Source organism: Mustela lutreola, chromosome 14 (genome assembly GCF_030435805.1).
Source record: "Mustela lutreola isolate mMusLut2 chromosome 14, mMusLut2.pri, whole genome shotgun sequence".
In the NCBI taxonomy this organism is placed as follows: Eukaryota; Metazoa; Chordata; class Mammalia; order Carnivora; family Mustelidae; genus Mustela; species Mustela lutreola.
This window is the reverse complement of record NC_081303.1, coordinates 70,485,953-70,503,866: the sequence shown is the minus strand read 5'-3', so window position 1 is coordinate 70,503,866 and position 17,914 is coordinate 70,485,953. Positions and strand designations below refer to the sequence as shown.

The 17,914-nt window shown below is 43.9% G+C and overlaps 1 protein-coding gene across 1 annotated transcript; it reads left to right on the top strand.

Annotated features, from left to right (window-relative positions):
- Positions 1 to 66: 66 nt before the first annotated feature.
- Positions 67 to 17,755, top strand: UFC1 (ubiquitin-fold modifier conjugating enzyme 1). The gene is made up of 7 exons (XM_059146533.1): positions 67 to 190; positions 13,721 to 13,978; positions 16,067 to 16,134; positions 16,358 to 16,421; positions 16,723 to 16,799; positions 17,046 to 17,136; positions 17,341 to 17,755. Exons 2-7 carry the CDS (start codon positions 13,856 to 13,858, stop codon positions 17,419 to 17,421), a joined length of 504 nt encoding a protein of 167 aa, XP_059002516.1. The 5' UTR covers positions 67 to 190; positions 13,721 to 13,855; the 3' UTR covers positions 17,422 to 17,755.
- The last annotated feature ends 159 nt before the right edge of the window (positions 17,756 to 17,914 follow it).

The following is a 17,914-nucleotide window of genomic DNA, read 5'->3' as shown; positions in this document are numbered from 1 at the left end:
CCCCGAACTTCCGGTACATCCGGACGTTCGGTAAACCTCCGTCCGGAGCTGAAAGTGCTGCCTGCATGCCCCCTCGGATTTCGTTCTTTGAGCGTTTGCCTGTTAAGCGCCCGCTTCCCGGACTGGCGGGAGACGGGGCTGGGGGGCCGGGTACGTCCTGGAGCTGTCAGCGGCGTGTTGGTTAAAGGAGGTAATAAATGAGGCCCGTGAGAATGGGAGGGAGCGATTACGCAAGGCCTTGTCAGTGCGTTGATTTTACCCGAAGGGCAGCGAGTCAACGTTGAAGAGCCTTGGCAGGGAAGTGAACAACTGTATTTGCATTTTTAAAAGATCGCTGGTTGCAGTGGGGAGAATGGGTAGGACGGAACGAAGTTAGGGGCCAGAACAGTTGGGAAGCTCTTCTCCAGCGAGAGACGGCTGTGGTCTGACCCAGAGGAGGGAGACTGCGGATGGGAAGAAACATCGGAAATGGGGATGAGGCAGAGCTTAGTCCCCAGTGTATTGAGTTGGGTAACCGAAGAAAAGTGATGCCATTTTTTCTTTGGTTTGGGGAGAGAGGATGAGTTTAGGGGAGCTATTAGTTTAGATACCCACTCATGGGACAGTCGAATATGAGATACGTGGGTTGGAAGCCCCAAAGTTTGGGGCGCGTGCGCGAGCGAGCGTGTGAACATAGGTGTGGAAGCCAGGGACGTGGATAAGACGGTCTAGAGAGGAGTATCTGCATCTGGAGAATGAGATGAGGGCAGAAAACAGAGAAAGGGACACTGAAAAGGGGCAGACAGAAAGGGAAAAAATAATCCAAGAGTGAAGTACCAGGGAAACCGGTCAGAGGGTTAAAGGTAACAGGTTAGGGTTACAGTGTGTCCATTGGGTATTGCAAGAGGAAGTCCTTTGGTAATTTTGGAGAAAGTTGTTTCAGAGATACTGTGGGATAGAAACCAGAGTGAAGTAAACCGAGTGACTGGAAATGGACAATATAGAAAAAGTTTTCTGATGGTGTTGACTGTAAAAAAGAGGCTAGCCCGTAGGGTGTAGCATGAGTCAGGATTCCACAAAAAGGGGAGGACTTTTAGATCCCCTGTGGGACAGTCAGACCTATGGTACCAATGGCAATTGAATACACAGATCTGAATAAGGGAGAATTAAATGGAAATTACTAAATGGAAAGAAAAGCATGAGTAGAAGAATACAGATGGCACATTTACACAGGCATTTAACAGTTAACCATGGGGGCACCTCGGGGCTCAGTCGGTTAAGTGTCTGCTTTCCGTTCAGGTCATGATACCAGAGTCTTGCGATCCCTCTGGCTCACTCATGCCCTCGCTCAAATAAACAAGATTTTTTTTAAAGTCACCATGAAGAATGGGCCTGGGGAGGATGAAGGAAGAAGATTTCTACTTATTATTTTAGATCCATCTTCACTGTTTGAATTTGTTTTACTATGTACATATATTACTTTTATAGAAAGCTACTTTTTTAAAACTCCAGTGATGTATAGGCCAGAAATTCTGAATCACCAACATTTCAGTGGCACTTGAAGCCGTGGATTTGGGCAAACTCCAGAGAACAGCAGAGGGCTAAGAAGAGTGCTCTGGGGGAATTCCAACATTTGTAATATGTGAAGAGGAGTCCTTGGAGAATCTTTGAAAAGGAACAGCCAATGAGAAGAATAAAAATTAAGTGACGATTCTTATAGAATATGAGGAAAGAGAGTGTTTTTTTTTTCTTTAAGATTTTATTTATTTATTTGAGGGGGGGGCTAGGAAGAGGGAGAAGCAGACACCTCGCTGAACAGGGAGCCCAATGCCAGCCTGGAGGCTCCATCCAGACCCCTGGATCATGACCTGAGCTAAGGCAGATGCTTAACCAACTGAGCCACCCAGGCACCCAGGAAGAGAGCGTTTCAAGAGGATCAGAGTTGTTAAAAGTGTCACATATCCCCAGAAAGGCAGCTAATAGGAAAGGTGGCTTTAGGTCCAGACCTAATTTTCCTCGAAGCTTGGTCAAATCCAGCTCGTGAACCTTCCCCCAGATATTACGAGGGATTTGAGCCCTGTGCTGTTCTGCCCTTACGGATCATGGCTGCCAGTTCCAGTCTTTCAAGGGACCTTGAAGCCACCTCTGACCCCACCAGTGCTGCCTCTCCTGATCCTTACTATGGCACTGAAGCTGCTATCAAGATGAACCGGAGCGGGGGCGGGGTGGAGGTGCCTGGGTGGCACAGTCAGTTGAGCCCCTGCCTTTGGCTCAGGTCATGATCTCGGGTCTTGGGATTGAGTTCCACATTGGGCTCCCTACTCAGCGAGGAGCCTGCTTCTCCCTCTCCCTCCCTCCCTGCTTGTGCTCTGTCTCCCAAATAAATAAATAAAATCTTTAAAAAAAGAAAGAAAAACCTGTGTGAGGGTGCCTGGCTGGCCTAGTGGGTAGAGCATTCAGCTCTTCATCTCGAGATTGTGAGTTGAAGCCTCACATTGGGTGTAAAGGTTACTTGAAAAAATAAAATAAAAAATAAATTGGAGCTGGATTAGCTCTTTAGAAAAAAAAAAAAGGAAGAAAAAAGAAAAGACAGACCTGTGTTGCAAGAACTGATGAAGATAAGGAATTTAAAGTATAGGTTGGAGTTGAGAAGGTCAAACAGTAACTAGGGAAAAAATACATGTAAATAAAAATAAATTCATTTTAAAAAAAAGAAGAAGTAACTAGGAGTCATACAGCTTTTCCTAAAACCACCCAGAATGAGAGGAAGAGCTGGCTGAGAGGTTACTGAACAAGATGCTGATGTCCACAAGCATGAGGGCTAAAGGGTAAAGGAGCCAGTGGCATCGGCTTCAAGGAGGAATGAGTTTTGCAAGAAAATGAAAGCACAGTTGTCTGGAGATGAACAGCCTCTGCTTTCGAAGGTTGCGTCCATTAGACAAAGTCGGAATTTCTACCCCACTCATTTCCCCCTGAGCCCACCGGAACTCTGTTCCTTTGTACGCAGCCTCCTCTCCAGCCGGGTGTTCTTCACAGAATGCTCCCTGGTTTTTCCCGGAGGAAGACTCATCAGGACGCAGACAGCTGTGATGTTCCTTGACTTGAGCTCGTAGCCCTTCCTTGGAGCTTCAGCCAAGAAATCATCCCTCTGGCTTTCCGACACGGGCCGCTTCAGCTTGATCCGATTCCCCTCCTCCTCTGCTTCTCAACACTGTCCCCACAGCTGTCTCTTCTTCGGTGCCGTCTGTAACCTTTCACGTGCTCCCAGTTCCACTGTGTCCTGCCTGTTGTTCGTTCTTAACTCGCTAATGCTCAGTGATTAGAAAGCATTTTTTCTGAACTTGGGAAAATCTCTATCTTTGTCACTTCTGCTTATTGGTCCTATTTTTCCCTCTCAGCTACATGTCAGTGCTCCAGATAGCTGCTGTGTCCCCACTAAATGTTTTTTTTCCAAATCAACGATCGTACCAATTCAAATAGTAGTTGTTGTACCTTTGTTGATCTGAATGCTCTGTTAGGACTGCTTGTCCCAGTCCACGCTGTTCCCCAGCTCTGCCAAAATTAAAATCTTTACAGAACAGACATTCCCTTAAAGAAGATTCCGCTGTTGTGGCGCCTGGGTGGCTCAGTGGGTTAAGCCTCTGCCTTCTGCTCAGGGTCTTGGGATCGAGCCCCACATCGGGCTCTCTGCTCAGCAGGGAGCCTGCTTCCTCCTCTCTCTCTGCCTGCCTCTCTGCCTACTTGTGATCTCTGTCTGTCAAATAAATAAATAAAATCTTTAAAAAAAAAAAAAAAGATTCCACTGTTAACAACCCACTGTTCTAAGTATCTTCTTGACTCTTCCAGGGCCATTCTTTTTTTTTTTTTTTTAAAGATTTTATTTATTTGACAGAGATCACAAGCAGGCAGAGAGGCAGGCAGAGAGAGAGAGAGAGAGAGAGAGAGAGAGAGAAGCAGGCTCCCCACTGAGCAGAGAGCCCGATATGGGACTCGATCCCAGGACCCTGAGATCATGACCTGAGCCGAAGGCAGCGGCTTAACCCACTGAGCCACCCAGGCGCCCTTCCAGGGCCATTCTGACTCCCATATCCCTGTCCCCTTTACTCTTGAACTTCATCCTACAGCAGCTTACCTTTCTGTTCTCTCTTGTTCTTGGATCCCCATGAACTGCAGGCTGTTCCTGTTACTCATTTTCACCCAACATTTGACTAGCTCCAAACTTCATTTCAGCTTCAAACCCAACTATAAGCCAAACTCTAAGCTAGAATTCCGGTGTCTCCTCGCTCCTGGATAGAAGAAGGAGGGCCACCGTCACTGAATCGTAATGATCTTCCTAAAACGCTCCTTAACCGGCTCCCTTTTTTTGTTCCCCTGCTCTGACTTTAACCAATAAGTCTTTGGACGAGTTCCTTAATTTCTCTGAGCTTTTTTCATCTGTAAAAGGGAAAATACAACATCCACCCCATAGGTCATTATTTTAATGATTATATGAAATTAACATATGAGCTTTAGCATACAGCCCAGCCCATAGTAAGTATTCTATAAATGTTACCCAATATTTAGGTGCTACCCTTCTCCCTGGTTTCAGAAACTTCCCAGGTTCTTTTTCAGTGCTCTCTGCTGCCCCCGTGGGGACAACTTCTGAGTCACTGGTATCCGACAGGCCCTGCCGCAAAAGAGCCCTCTCTTATGCCAACCTCCCTTGCTAATTAGAGAATCAGTTCTTGGTTGGTTGGTCAAATAAAAAATGCTTTATATTCCAGCCCATTTTCTGTCTTTCTAAAAGAATGTGTCAGGGGTCGCCTGGGCAGCTTAGTCGTTAGGCATCTGCGTTCGGCTCAGGTCATGGTCCCAGTGTTCTGGGATCGAGCCCCAAGTGGGCTATCTGTTCAGTAGAGAGCCTGCTTCACCCTCTCTCTCTACCTGCCTCTCTGCCTAGTTGTGACCTCACTCTCTGTGTTAAATAAATAAATAAAATCTTTAAAAACAAAAAAGCAAAACAAAACAAAAAAAAAAAATACTGTCTGTGACATTCTCCTAGCTTTATTAATTTAGTAACACTGGCGAGGCACCTGGCTGGCATCAGTTGGTTAAGCATCTGCCTTTGGCTCAGGTCATGGCCCTGCGGTGCTGTGATCAAGCCTGGCATTGGGTTCCCTGCTCAGCTGGGCGCCTGCTTCTACCTCCCCTCCCTACACCCCCACCCCCGCCACCGGCCACTCATGCTCTGGCTCATGCTCTCGAAAACAAAATCCTTTTTTAAGAAGATTTTTAATTTATTCATTTGAGACAGAGAGAGCACAAGCAGGGCAGAGGGGCAGTGGCAGACGGAGAAGCAGGCTCCCCAGTGAGCAGGGAGCCCAATGCGGGGCTGGATCACAGCATCCCAAGATCATGACCTGAGCTGAAGGCAGATGCTTAACTGTCTGATGCCAACCAGGCATCCCAATAAATAAAATCTTAAAAAAAAAAAAAAGATTTGGAGCACTTGGGTGGTTCAGTCAGGCATCCAACTCTAGGTTTTGACTCAGGTCATAGGTTGTGGGATTGAGCCCTACAGCTGCAGCCCTTACCCCCAACTTTGCAGGCTTCCTGATCAGTGGGGATTCTGCTTGAAAGATTCCCTCCCTCTGCCCTTCCTCCCACTCATGTTCTCTCTCTTTCTCTCTCAAAGCAAATAAATTGTTCAGTTGGTTAAGCAGCTGCCTTCGGCTCAGGTTATGATCCCAGCGTCCTGGGATCGAGTCCCACATCGGGCTCCTTGCTCGGCAGGGAGTCTGCTTCTCCCTCTGCCTCTGCCTGCCATTCTGTCTGCCTGTGTTCACTCTCTCTCCCTCTGTCTCTCTCTGACAAATAAATTTTAAAAAGATCTTAAAAAAAAAAAAAAAAACCCTAGGGGCACTTGGGTGTCTCAGTCGTTAAGTGTGCTTGCTCAGTGTCCTTGCTCAGTGGGGAGCGGACTTCTCCGTCTCCTGCTCCTCCTGCTTGTATTCCCTCTCACTGTCTCTCTGTCTGTGAAATAAATGAGTAAAATCTTAAAAACAAAACTCTAGTAACACGGGCAAGGAAAGTCATTCAGTCGTTTATTTAATAAGTATGATAACCATCTACTGATGTCAGATGCTGTGATAGGCATACAGGAGGGACACACAGTGGTGAACAAAACAGACATGTCTTCATGGAGCTCACTAAGGAAAGAGAAATATTCTAAATTGAGATAGGGGCTATGAAGAAAAGGAACAGAGGCTGCAACAGGAAAATGAATGATCTGGGAAGGTCTCCTGTTGAGGTGACATGGAAACGGAGACCAGAGGGCCAAGACAGAGCCAGTATCTTGCGGAGAATGGGGAGGGGTATCCTAGGCTGAGGACACCTGCAAAAAGTCCAAAGGCAAGAGAGACCCGACACCCTGGGAGCCTGGATGACCGTGGGCATCTGGAAACCACAGCCTTCTTTCCCATTGCTCGTAGATCACTCTTTAATAACTCCTCCATAATTTTACTAAGAATCAATAATCTTTTCTTTATTTTTTATTTTTTTTTTTTTAAGATTTTATTTATTTATTTGACAGAGAGAGACCACAAGCAGGCAGAGAGGCAGGCAGAGAGAGAGGAGGAAGCAGGCTCCCTGCTGAGCAGAGAGCCCGACGTGGGACTCGATCCCAGCACCCTGAGACCATGACCTGAGCCGAAGGCAGCGGCCTAACCCACTGAGCCACCCAGGCGCCCAATAATCTTTTCTTTAATTTCCAGAATTCACCATCTAGAATTTCCCTCTTTGAAAATGTGGACATTTGCCATATTGTGAGTTCTTTAGATTATATAAAGGGGACACAATATCACTTACATAATAACTTCTGATTTCTAGAATACCATGTGTCCAGGGCCTGAACTCATTTAAAATGCTAAGAATCCTGTTACTATTTTAGTTTATCATTAATTAACTTACAACTAACAGAAATAAGTTTCCTCCTCATATTTCATCATTTCCTCATGTTCCAAGCTGTAGCTATTTATATACATTTTTATATTGCTAAAATAATAATGTAATTAGCTTTATTGCAGATGATATCTTATTTACCTAGGCAACTCGTGAGAATCCACTTTAAAATTACTACAAATAATAGTAGAATTTAGTTAAGTGGGAGGAAAGTAACATGCAGAAATAAATATCCTTTACATATATAAACAGTAAGTTAAAGATGTAATTAAAGAAAAGACTCCATAGCAACAAAACAGATAAAATGCCTAGGAATAACCTTAACAAGAATGTGCAGGATCTGTCTGAATTTTAAAATGCTACCCACATAAAAGAAAACTTGAACAAATGGAAAGTAACATCATGTTCTTGGATAGAGAGAATGAATATATAATGATGTCACTTTCCCAAAGTTGTCTATAAATTTAATATGATCTGTAGAAAAATATTGGCAGGATTTTTTAAAAGTAATTTTTAAAGATTCTATTTATTTATTTGAGAGCGAGAGAAAGAGAGTGCAAGCCGGTTGGGGTGAGGAGCAGAGGGAGAGATAAGCAGGCTCCCCACTGAACAGGGAGCCTGATGTAGGGTGTGATCCCAGGACCCTGAGACCATGGCCTAAGCTGTAGGCAGATGCTTAACCACCTGAGTCACAAAGGTGCTCCTTTGCAGAATTTTTAAAATTAGGGGTGCCTGAATGGCTCAGTGGGTTAAGCCTCTCCCTTCGGCTCAGGTCATGATCTCAGGGTCCTGGGATCGAGCCCTGCATCAGGCTCTCAGCAGAAAGCCTGTTTCCGCCTCTCTCTGCCTGCTGCTCTGCCTACTTCTGATATCTCTCTCTGTGTGTCAAATAAATAAATAAAAAATATTTTTAAAAAGGATTTTTAAAAATAAAATAAGTAGGGCGCCTGGGTGGCTCAGTGGGTTAAGCCGCTGCCTTCAGCTCAGGTCATGATCTCAGGGTCCTGGGATCGAGTCCCATATCGGGCTCTCTGCTCAGTGGGGAGCCTGCTTCTCTCTCTCTCTCTCTCTCTGCCTGCCTCTCTGCCTACTTGTGATCTCTGTCAAATAAATAAATAAAATTTTTTAAAAAAATAAAATAAGTATATTTTAAGTTCACAGGGAGAAATAAAGAAGTAACAAATAGAAGCTAGCCCAACCAGAGAGAAAAAATGTATTCCAAAGCTACAATAATTAAAACAATGGGATAACACCCTATGGACAACTTGATGGAACAGAAGTGAAAAGACCTAAATACATATAGAAATTTTATATTGATAAAGGTGTCACCTTAGATCAGTGCAAAGAATCTGTGTTAGGACAACTGAATCAACATCTAGGGAAAAAATGTTGGATCTCTACATCACACCCTTCACCAAAACTAATTCCATATACATTAATAGCCAATCACAATTAATGTAAAGTACTAGAAACTAAAACATAAGGGCACAAAATGAAAAAGTAAAAGAATGGCAAAAGACCCACCATGCAAACAGAAAACAAAAGAAAATTATGTAATGACAGATACAGTAGATTTCAAGCCAAAACCAGTACTAGAAATAAAGGGCATTTCATATCAATAAGTTCAACTTACCAGAAACCTGTAAACTTAAATGCATTTAATACTTTCAAATTATAAAAAACAAAACAAAAAAAAAAAAAACTTTCAAATTATATGGAGGAACAGAGCTACAAGGAAAAAACAATAGACAAATTACAGTCATTATAGGAGACTGAACACATCTCATGGTAAAGAGCATACCTCACTGATAGAGAATATTTCTTTTAGAATCAATAGACCAAAAAAAAAAAAAAAAAAAAAAAATCAGTACGGATACAAACAAGGAGAGCAGCAAACTGAATTCAGCAAGCATAGATAGTTCACTGTAACAGGCAATTGCGAATTATAAATTATCTTCCTTTTTGTTTGTTTCATTTTTTAAAAATTTCAGTTAATAAACATATAGTGTAATATTGGTTTCAGGAGTAGGATTTAGTGATTCATTGCCTACATATAACGCCCAACGCTTATCACAACTGCCTTCCTTAATATCCATCAGCCACTTAGCTCATCCCCAACCCTACAAATTATTTTTAAGCACACTTGGGACATTTTAAAAAACTGACATATTGTGCTATAAAGCAAATTTCAACAAATTTTGGAGGATTTAAAATATACAGTGTTTCTTGCTCTCATACAGTTCAGCTACAAATCAGTAACAAGGTAACTGAGAAAGTCTATTTAGAAATTAGGAAACAGGGCGCCTGGGTGGCTCAGTGGGTTAAGCCACTGCCTTCGGCTCAGGTCATGATCTCAGGGTCCTGGGATCAAGTCCCGCACCGGGCTCTCTGCTCAGCAGGGAGCCTGCTTCCCTCTCTCTCTGCCTGCCTCTCCATCTGCTTGTGATTTCTCTCTGTCAAATAAATAAATAAAATCTTTAAAAAAAAAAAAAAAAAGAAATTAGGAAACAATTTTAAATAACTCCCCAAATTATGACTGAAGTTAGAGAATAATTGGAACTCAATGATAATAAAAATAGTACGTGCCAAAGTTTACAGGATGGGGCTACAGCTGTGTTTTAACAAGAAAATGTGTAGTCTTAAGTGCACATATTAGGAAAAAAGAAAAGCTGAAAATGTACAAGGCTTGCATTATCTCTAGAACCAAGAATAGTAAATTAAATCCAAAGAGAGTGGAAAAAAGAAAGTGCGCACAAAAAGATGTCTGGAAGGATATATACTCAAAATGATAGCAGTTTTTAATCTCTTGGGGTAGGATTTTTTTTTTTTTAAAGATTTACTTATTGGACAGAGGGAGACCACAAGTAGGCAGAGAGGCAGGCAGAGAGAGAGAGGAGGAAGCAGGCTCCCCGCTGAGCAGGGAGCCTGATGTGGGGCTTGATCCCAGGACCCTGGGATTATGACCTGAGCCAAAGGCAGAGGCTTAACCCACTGAGCCACCCAGGTGCCTCACTTGGGGTAGAATTAATTAATTTAATTTTTCTGTATCATTTAAGTAAGGCACAAGAAACAAAGCCATTTCCGTTTTAAGGGGGAAAAGCAGTAGAGGAAAACATGGGACAATCTTTTTGTTGTTGTAACTGTTGGTGTAGTCTCTATACCCAACGTGGGGCTTGAACTCATGATCCTGAGATCAAGGGCCACTCTCTCTAAACACTGAGCCAGCCAAGTGCCCTGAGGGATAATCTAGACTATTACGGTGACATACCCGAAGCTTTAAGCAAAAAGCCTGATAAACTCAAACTCATATATGAAAAATTTATACATGGTTAAAGATATCATGAAGGGGCTCCAGGATGGCTCAGTCAGTAAAGCATCTGACATCATGGTTTTAGCTCCAGTTATGATCTCAGAGTCCTGGGATGGAGCCCTACTTCCGTCCAGCTCCCTGCCCAATGCAGAGTCTGCTTCTCCCTCTCCCTCTGCTTGTGTGCTCTATCTCAAATAAATAAATAAAATCCTTTTTATAAAAATATTTTATTTATTTACTTGACAGAGAGAGACACAGCAAGATGGGGAATGCAAGCAGAGAAGTGGGAAAGGGAGAAGCAGGCTTCCTGCTGAGTAGGGAGCCTGATGCAGGGCATGATCCCAGGACCCTGGGATCATGACCAGAGCCAAAGGCAGATGCTTAATGACTGAGCCACCCAGATACCACAATAAATAAAATCTTTAAAAATACCGTGAAGAGAAGCAAAGACTGATAATAAACTGGGAAGATTATTTACAACTCATCACAAATGTCTAATTGCTTTGATACAATAACAACAAACCCTCACACAAATCACTGAGAAAAAATGAATAGTAATTGAAAAGAGGTAAAGGATATAAGAATTTATAGAAAAGAGGAAATACAAATGAATGCTAAACCTCTCAGAAGACACTTAGCCAGGGGGCCTCACTGGCTCAACTGGTAGAGCATGTGACTCTTGATCTTGAGATCTCAAGTTCAAGCCCCACGTTGGGCACAGAGCTTACTTATTTAAAACAAAACAAAACAAAAAACGATCTTGAGATTCCACTTCAATCAAGGAATTGGCAAAAACAACTGTTACTAAAAATGCTTTGTTTTGGAGGAAACCTTGTTATTTTTTTAATTGCCAATGGTAATACGAATTGGTTTAATCTTTATAGAGGGCCATTTGGCAATATTTAACAAAATTTAAAATGCACACATCTTTTGAGGCAACAGTTCCATATCTGAGTATTTATTGCACATGTGCAAAATGGTGGGTGGACAAGGCTATTAACTACAGAACTGTTTGTAATAACATGAAACTGAACACAGTCTATCCATTCACTAGGGTCTGGTTGAATAACTTATGGTGGTAGATCCCAACAGTGGGATGTATCTACTGCAGAAGAAGAGGGGGGAAAGAGAGAAGGAAAAGAAAAATGAGATAGTGTTAAATGCATTAATATGGAACAGCCTCCAAGATATATTATTCAGTGAGAAAAGGAAAGTGCAGAAATATGTATAGTATGCTCCCATTTGTGTAAAAGTTTTAAAAGAGTATATATGTGTATAGATATTGATTAGTGCATAGAATATTTTTGGAGGGATGTACAAAAAACTAGCTGGAGGAGGGGGCCCCTGGAGAAGGGAACTAAGCAGCCAAGGAATGGGATAAGAGGGAGACTAACATTTGACTCTATATCCTTTTGTACCTTTGAATTTTGAGCAGGTGCATGGGTTAGCTATTCAAAAGCAAATATTTGGGGCCCCTAGGTGGCTCAGTTGTTGAGTGTCTACCTTCAGCTTAGGTCATGATCCAGCTCCCTGCTCAGCAGGATGTACTTCTTCCTCTCCCACTCCCCCTGCTTGTGATCCCTCATATGAAATATTTTCTCTTGCCTTCCTGCCTTACTTGTGCTGTCTTTCTAGAATGACAGATTTCCCCCACTCTCTCCTTGTCGGTGTATCCAGTATACTCATCCTAAGAGTTCTAGTTCAAATGACATCAGCCTTACCCTATTCTCTGAGGCATTGTTACTCAGAATGCATTTTGTATGTTTCCAGAACAGAGATTTTTTGTTTTATGGTGATTGTCTACAAATAAGTTTCTTCCCACCAAAGACTATGTCTTTCCATCTTTGTCAGCAACTTTCAAATATACAATACCATATTACTAACTATAGTTACCATGCTCTACATTAGGTCCTCAGAATTTATTCTTCTTATTAGATATTTTGCATCCTTTGACCTGTATTTCTCCATTGTTCCCTCACCCCATCAGCAAAGTCTTGTGACAATGAAATCAAAAGCCTCATTCCAAATCTCTGTACTCTATACCACACAACAGTGCCTACACCCGAAAGCGGACGAATTTTTATTTCACTTTGAAGAGTGGTGTCTAGTGAGATATTATAAAGTTTTGCCTTAGCTTTCTCCAATATAATTTTTTAAAAGACATTTATTTATTTATTTATTTGAGAGAGAGAGAGAGAGAGAACACAAGATGTGGAGGGAGAGGGACAAAGAGGGACAAGCCGACTTGGTGCCAGGCACTCACTGGATCCCACTGCCTGGAGACCAAGACCTGAACTGAAACCAAGAGTCGGACCCCCAACCAACTGAGGTTCCCAGGCACCCCCAACATGTAATGTTTTAGAGAAAGTAACATATAGCATTCTAATGAACACAGAAAAAGCATTTGGAAAAAATGCAACATATATTTATGATAAAAACCCTCACACCAAGATAGAAAGAACTTTCTTAACCCAATGAAGAGCATCTGAATAGCTTACAGCTCTCATCGTACTTAATGAAAAAAGATGATGCTTTCCCCCCTAAAATCAGAGTAAGACAAGGATCTGTGCTCTGAAAACGTTTATTCAACACTGTCCTGGAAGTTACAGCCATTAGAAATTAAGATATAGCATGCTTATAATTAAGATATAGCTTTGGAGATGGACTACAGAATTTGATGATTAATAGAATATCCAAAATTACTGCTACAGGCTGGATGATTAACAGAATAAACCTCTCAGCAACTTTCAAATATGTAACAGTATGTTACTAGCTATAGTTACCATGCTCTCCATTAGGTCCTCAGAATTTATTCTTTTTATTAGAAATTTTGCACCCTTTGACCTATATTTCTCCATTGAAATATAAATTAAAGCCAAAACTAATGTATTTAGGTAGAAAAAGCAACAGGAAGATACAAAATTCTGCAAAAGCATTGCCAGTACCTACTGCGCGCCGTGTACTACAATCCTCACTAGGGGATTTGATTCCGGAGTTAAAAAAAAAAAAAAAAAGTCTAGGCAGGACTAAGGCAACTTTTCCTGCGACCCCTCAACTCCTTTAGCCCTGATTAAGAATTCTCTAATTCGATACTGTTAATTCCTCAGGACCCAACCTGTCTACTATACTTTGATTCTCCAAAGTTCCCAACAATTAGCACGAGTTTAATGCCCTTCTATCGGGTGGCCTCTGAGCCACACTACACGGAAGCTAACGAACCTTCTTCAATCTGTGAACAGCGCGTTTCAGGAAGACAGCGCCTGGCACGGCGCCTCGAACAGCCGAAAATCTAACAACCCGGCCGAGTCTGGGAAGGCTTCCGAGTTTTCGGAGATCACGTCTCTGAGCATGAGCGGAAGTCACCTTTTGGGCAGTCAGTCTGCGGGTTTTTTTCAAATGTTAGGTACCATATTAAGGAGCAATCAACTTCACTCTGCTTTCCCCGTGGCACCCACAAGCAAGTGACCAGGTGACAAATTACTTTCGTTACAGGAAAATAAAGACCGCACTCAAGGAAGTCCTCAGGCAGCCCAAACCACCCCGTCTTCCCATAGTAAAGATGGCGGCCCCCGGAGCGTAGACTGCAGGCAGTACCACTTCCGCATTTTCCTTGCGCCCTCGTCCAACATGGCCGACGAGGCCACCCGGCGTGTGGTGTCCGAGATCCCGGTGCTGAAGACTAACGCCGGCCCTCGAGATCGTGAGTTGTGGGTGCAGCGACTCAAAGAGGAATATCAGTCTCTTATCCGGGTTAGTTGTGCCTCTGCGGCCGGCCGCGTCGCAGAAGGGTTGCGGGTAATCAGGTGTCCTTAAGAATAGGCTCCGTGTGGAAGTCGCTTCCGGTTATAAACTTTAACTCCCAGATTCATAGAAGGTGGACAGTTGTGGGGCTGGGGGGATCTAAGGAGGTATGGGAGGGAGGAGGCCAAAGAAACTCAGTTTAGGAGCCCCGGTGCGGCCCAAACAGCTGTTATTTTGGGGGGCACGTCCTCCCGGAAGGTGACGTGTCCTTCTGGCTTCAGGTGTTCTGTCTCCTGGAGGTAGGGGAGGTGGTCCAGAGGAATTCCTGGGGCCCTAAGTCCCAGTCGTTTCTCTCTGTTCCCTCTTTTACCGTTCCTGTGAGAGAAGCACGCTAGGCCTGAAAAGTAAAGTAAGCGTTAGTTGCAGAGAGTTGAGGAGTTGAGCTCACAGTTAGGAATGAGCCATCTTCTCGGCAAATCTCTCTTCTGTGGGAAGAGAAGACGGTCTGTCTTCCTCGCGGTGGCCTCTGCCTGTTTCAAAAGCCAGCAGCTCTCCTGACACGAGTATTTGTTTCCACTAACCCCCCCCCACCTCCCCACCCCCCCCACCCCCCCACCCCCGCCCCATGTGTACACCTAGCATCTGGGGATGGGGTCCAAAGCTGAATTGGGTGGAACCTACTGAGATAAATGAAACAAATCATTATAACATGAAGAGGAGAGAGAGGGAGGGATGGCTAGGATGTTCTGAGGGCAGAAGGTGAGATTCCTAAATCACCCTGGGTCTGGTCGGGAAAGGATTCATAAAAGAGGCAGTGCTTGAGCTTCAAGGGTAAACCTAAGTTAGCCTGATAAACAGGGTAAGAGGGGGATGTTCACGGCAAAAGGAATAGCATGAGCAAAAGCATGGAAGTTACAAATGGCATGATGTGTATAAAGAAACATAAGTAGTTCAGAGTTGCTAAAGCATCAAGCGTAGGGCAGGGAGTGGTAGACAAGGCTTGAGAGATAGGCTTGAGTACTTGAGTACTTGAATACCTCGAAGGTGCTGGGATACCTTTAAAGTATCTTAAGCTGAGGAGTGATGTGCTCAGATTGGATTTAGACCAATCACAGTGAGTAGAGAGGAACAAAGAATTAAAAGAGGTAAGATTGAAGGCAGGAAACAAATTAGGCAGCTGTCATTAAGCCAGGCAAAAGAAAGATGATGACCCCAACTGAATAGTTATTGTGAGGCTAGAAGAGGTAGATCTCAAGAACGTTCAGAAGGTAAAATCAGCAGTACATCCTGAAGGTTTGGTGGAGAGGAGAGGAGAGGGAAGGTCAAGGATGATTCCCACTCTTCGGCTTGCATTACTGAGCGAAGTGCTAATACTGTCATCTGAGATTGACGCCATAGAGAAATGGTCTGAAGAACCACGAGGAAGTCCTGAGTTTGAGGTACCTGTGAAATGCAGTTAGAAAGTTCAGTATATAATTGGATACTAGAGTCTGAAGCTCCGAGAGAAATGGTCTAGATTAAAATAAAGAGTCGGGAATCACCAGCACGCGGGTACTGGTCAAAGCCAGGATGCTCTGAGGCTCTGCAGGGAGGGAGGAGGATACCGTAAAACGAGTCGAGGGCTGAGGGCAGACACGATCAGAAGTGAGAAGACAATCCCGGAGATGTCATCTTTTGTCCTTGCTAAACCGAGTGCGACCCAACCATCCTATTCTCTTCTCGGAGCAAGTCTCCCACTTACCAGTGTAACTTTGTCTTCAGCTTTCCTCCTGTCAGAAAAGTGGGGTACAGGGGCGCCTGGGTGGCTCAGTTGTTAAGCCTCTGCCTTCAGCTCAGGTCATGATCCCAGGGTCCTGGGGTCAAACCCCGTGTGGGGCTCTCTGCTCAGTGAGAAGCCTGCCTCTCCCTCTTCCATGACCCCTGCGTGTGTCCCCTCCTCCCAGTCAAATAAATAAAATTTTTAAAAAAATTTTTTAAAAGAAAGAAAAGCTGGGTACATACTAAGGGAGAAAGTAATCACACGCTTTTCTTTTGAGGGAAGAGGGACTGCCTTTGGTCTCAACTCTCCCCCTCAAAGACCTCATTTTCTGCTTTTAGTATGTGGAGAACAACAAGAATGCGGACAATGATTGGTTCCGACTGGAGTCCAACACGGAAGGGACTCGGTAGGCAGACCCTCTTGGGAGTTTTGGGGGTGGGAATCTTAACGTGGCTTGAGCATTGTAATGTCCCAAAGCTCACGCTGGGCCTTCCCTGCCTCCTGGTAGCTGCCTCCGCTCCCACAGCTCCAGAGTTCTCTAATTCCCATCCCATGAGTTTCCCAGAAGAATGGGCAGGTTGGATTGAGGTTTGGTCTTTTTTTTTTTTTTTTTTTGGTCTTTGTTACAGATGGTTTGGAAAATGCTGGTACATCCATGACCTGCTCAAATATGAGTTTGACATTGAGTTTGATGTGAGTATGATGGAATGAGAAGTATGGAGGTTAGTGGAAGGGGAGGTGATGGTTAGCAAGCTAACCTTTCTTGAGGGGATCAAAGAAAGCTTTTAAAATGGGAGGGAAATGCTGAGGTTTGAAGCAAGCATAGATTACAGCTGCTCATCTCCATATTTAGAATTCCCGTGTGTACACACTCTTTGGTGGGGGAGGTAGTGGAGGGTGTCAAACATTTCAGCTCAACCAAGAAATGGGCATTGATTAGATTAGTTCATTTCTATCCTGCTTCTGTTTCATTAAGGCCTTATAATTTCTCCAGATTCCTATCACATATCCTACTACTGCTCCAGAAATTGCAGTCCCTGAACTGGATGGTAAAACAGCAAAGATGTACAGGTAGGCTCAACAGGAGACAGGAAAAGGCCAAAGAGGACTTAGGAGAGAACTCTGAGTCTGGAATTTTCCCACAGTTGGCCTGCCTACAGGGCCTTCTGGCCTCCCTCTGTCAAGTCTGGGCAAAGTACTTAGCTAACTTTGCGCTTGATTCTGCTCCCTACTACTTACCTTGTGCTTCCCAGAGGCTACTGTGCTTTATGGTAAACTTTACATGTCAACACCGTCTTCCTCTTGTCCCTCTCACAGGGGTGGCAAAATATGCCTGACTGATCACTTTAAGCCTTTGTGGGCCAGAAATGTGCCCAAGTTTGGACTAGCTCATCTTATGGCTCTGGGGGTAAGTTTGGGTTATTTGATGCATAAGGGGAGGGGGAGGAATTAGGCACGTAGCAATGTAAGAAAAGTAACTCAGAATAAACAAGGAGTGACAGTGTTTTCCCTGGGCATGTTCCCATAGAATCTCTCTGGGAAGGAGCTTCTGATGGAACAAGAGATGTTGACCAAGTAGTCGTAATCTGACAGGGTCTCCCTTGTATTGCAGCTGGGTCCATGGCTGGCAGTGGAAATCCCCGATCTGATTCAGAAGGGCGTGATTCAGCATAAAGAGAAATGCAGCCAATGAAAGATCAAGCCACTGAGGCAGGACAGAGGGACCTTTAATAGGCTACATTCTTGCTCTCTGTGCATCACTCTTACTCATCCAACCGCTTCCCCCCCATACCACTTCACCCATAATTGTTACTAAGTAGCTGCATCGGGCATGCTGAAAAAAAGAAACAACAGCATTGCTACAGAATTCCTAAGGCTACACAGGGAGGGGAAGGACTGGGGCAATTTGTATGCCTTCCGCAGGTGAAGCAGTGTGAGATCCAGAAAGGCTGGGAGGGCTGAAAGTGGGTGCATAGTCTTTTTGGTTTCTGGAGATAACTCTTCAATAAAAGCTGCTTCCTCTGGTAGTCCGTGGTTCTCATTGGTGGCTGTGAAGAGAGGGTGAGCTGGTTAAGACCCAAGGCACATATACAACTACATAAGTTTGGGAGGAAGGGGGAAATGGAGGATGCTGTGGTCGGGAGTTGGGAAGTGAAAGGAAATCTTGGACTGCTCTGCCTCCTGCT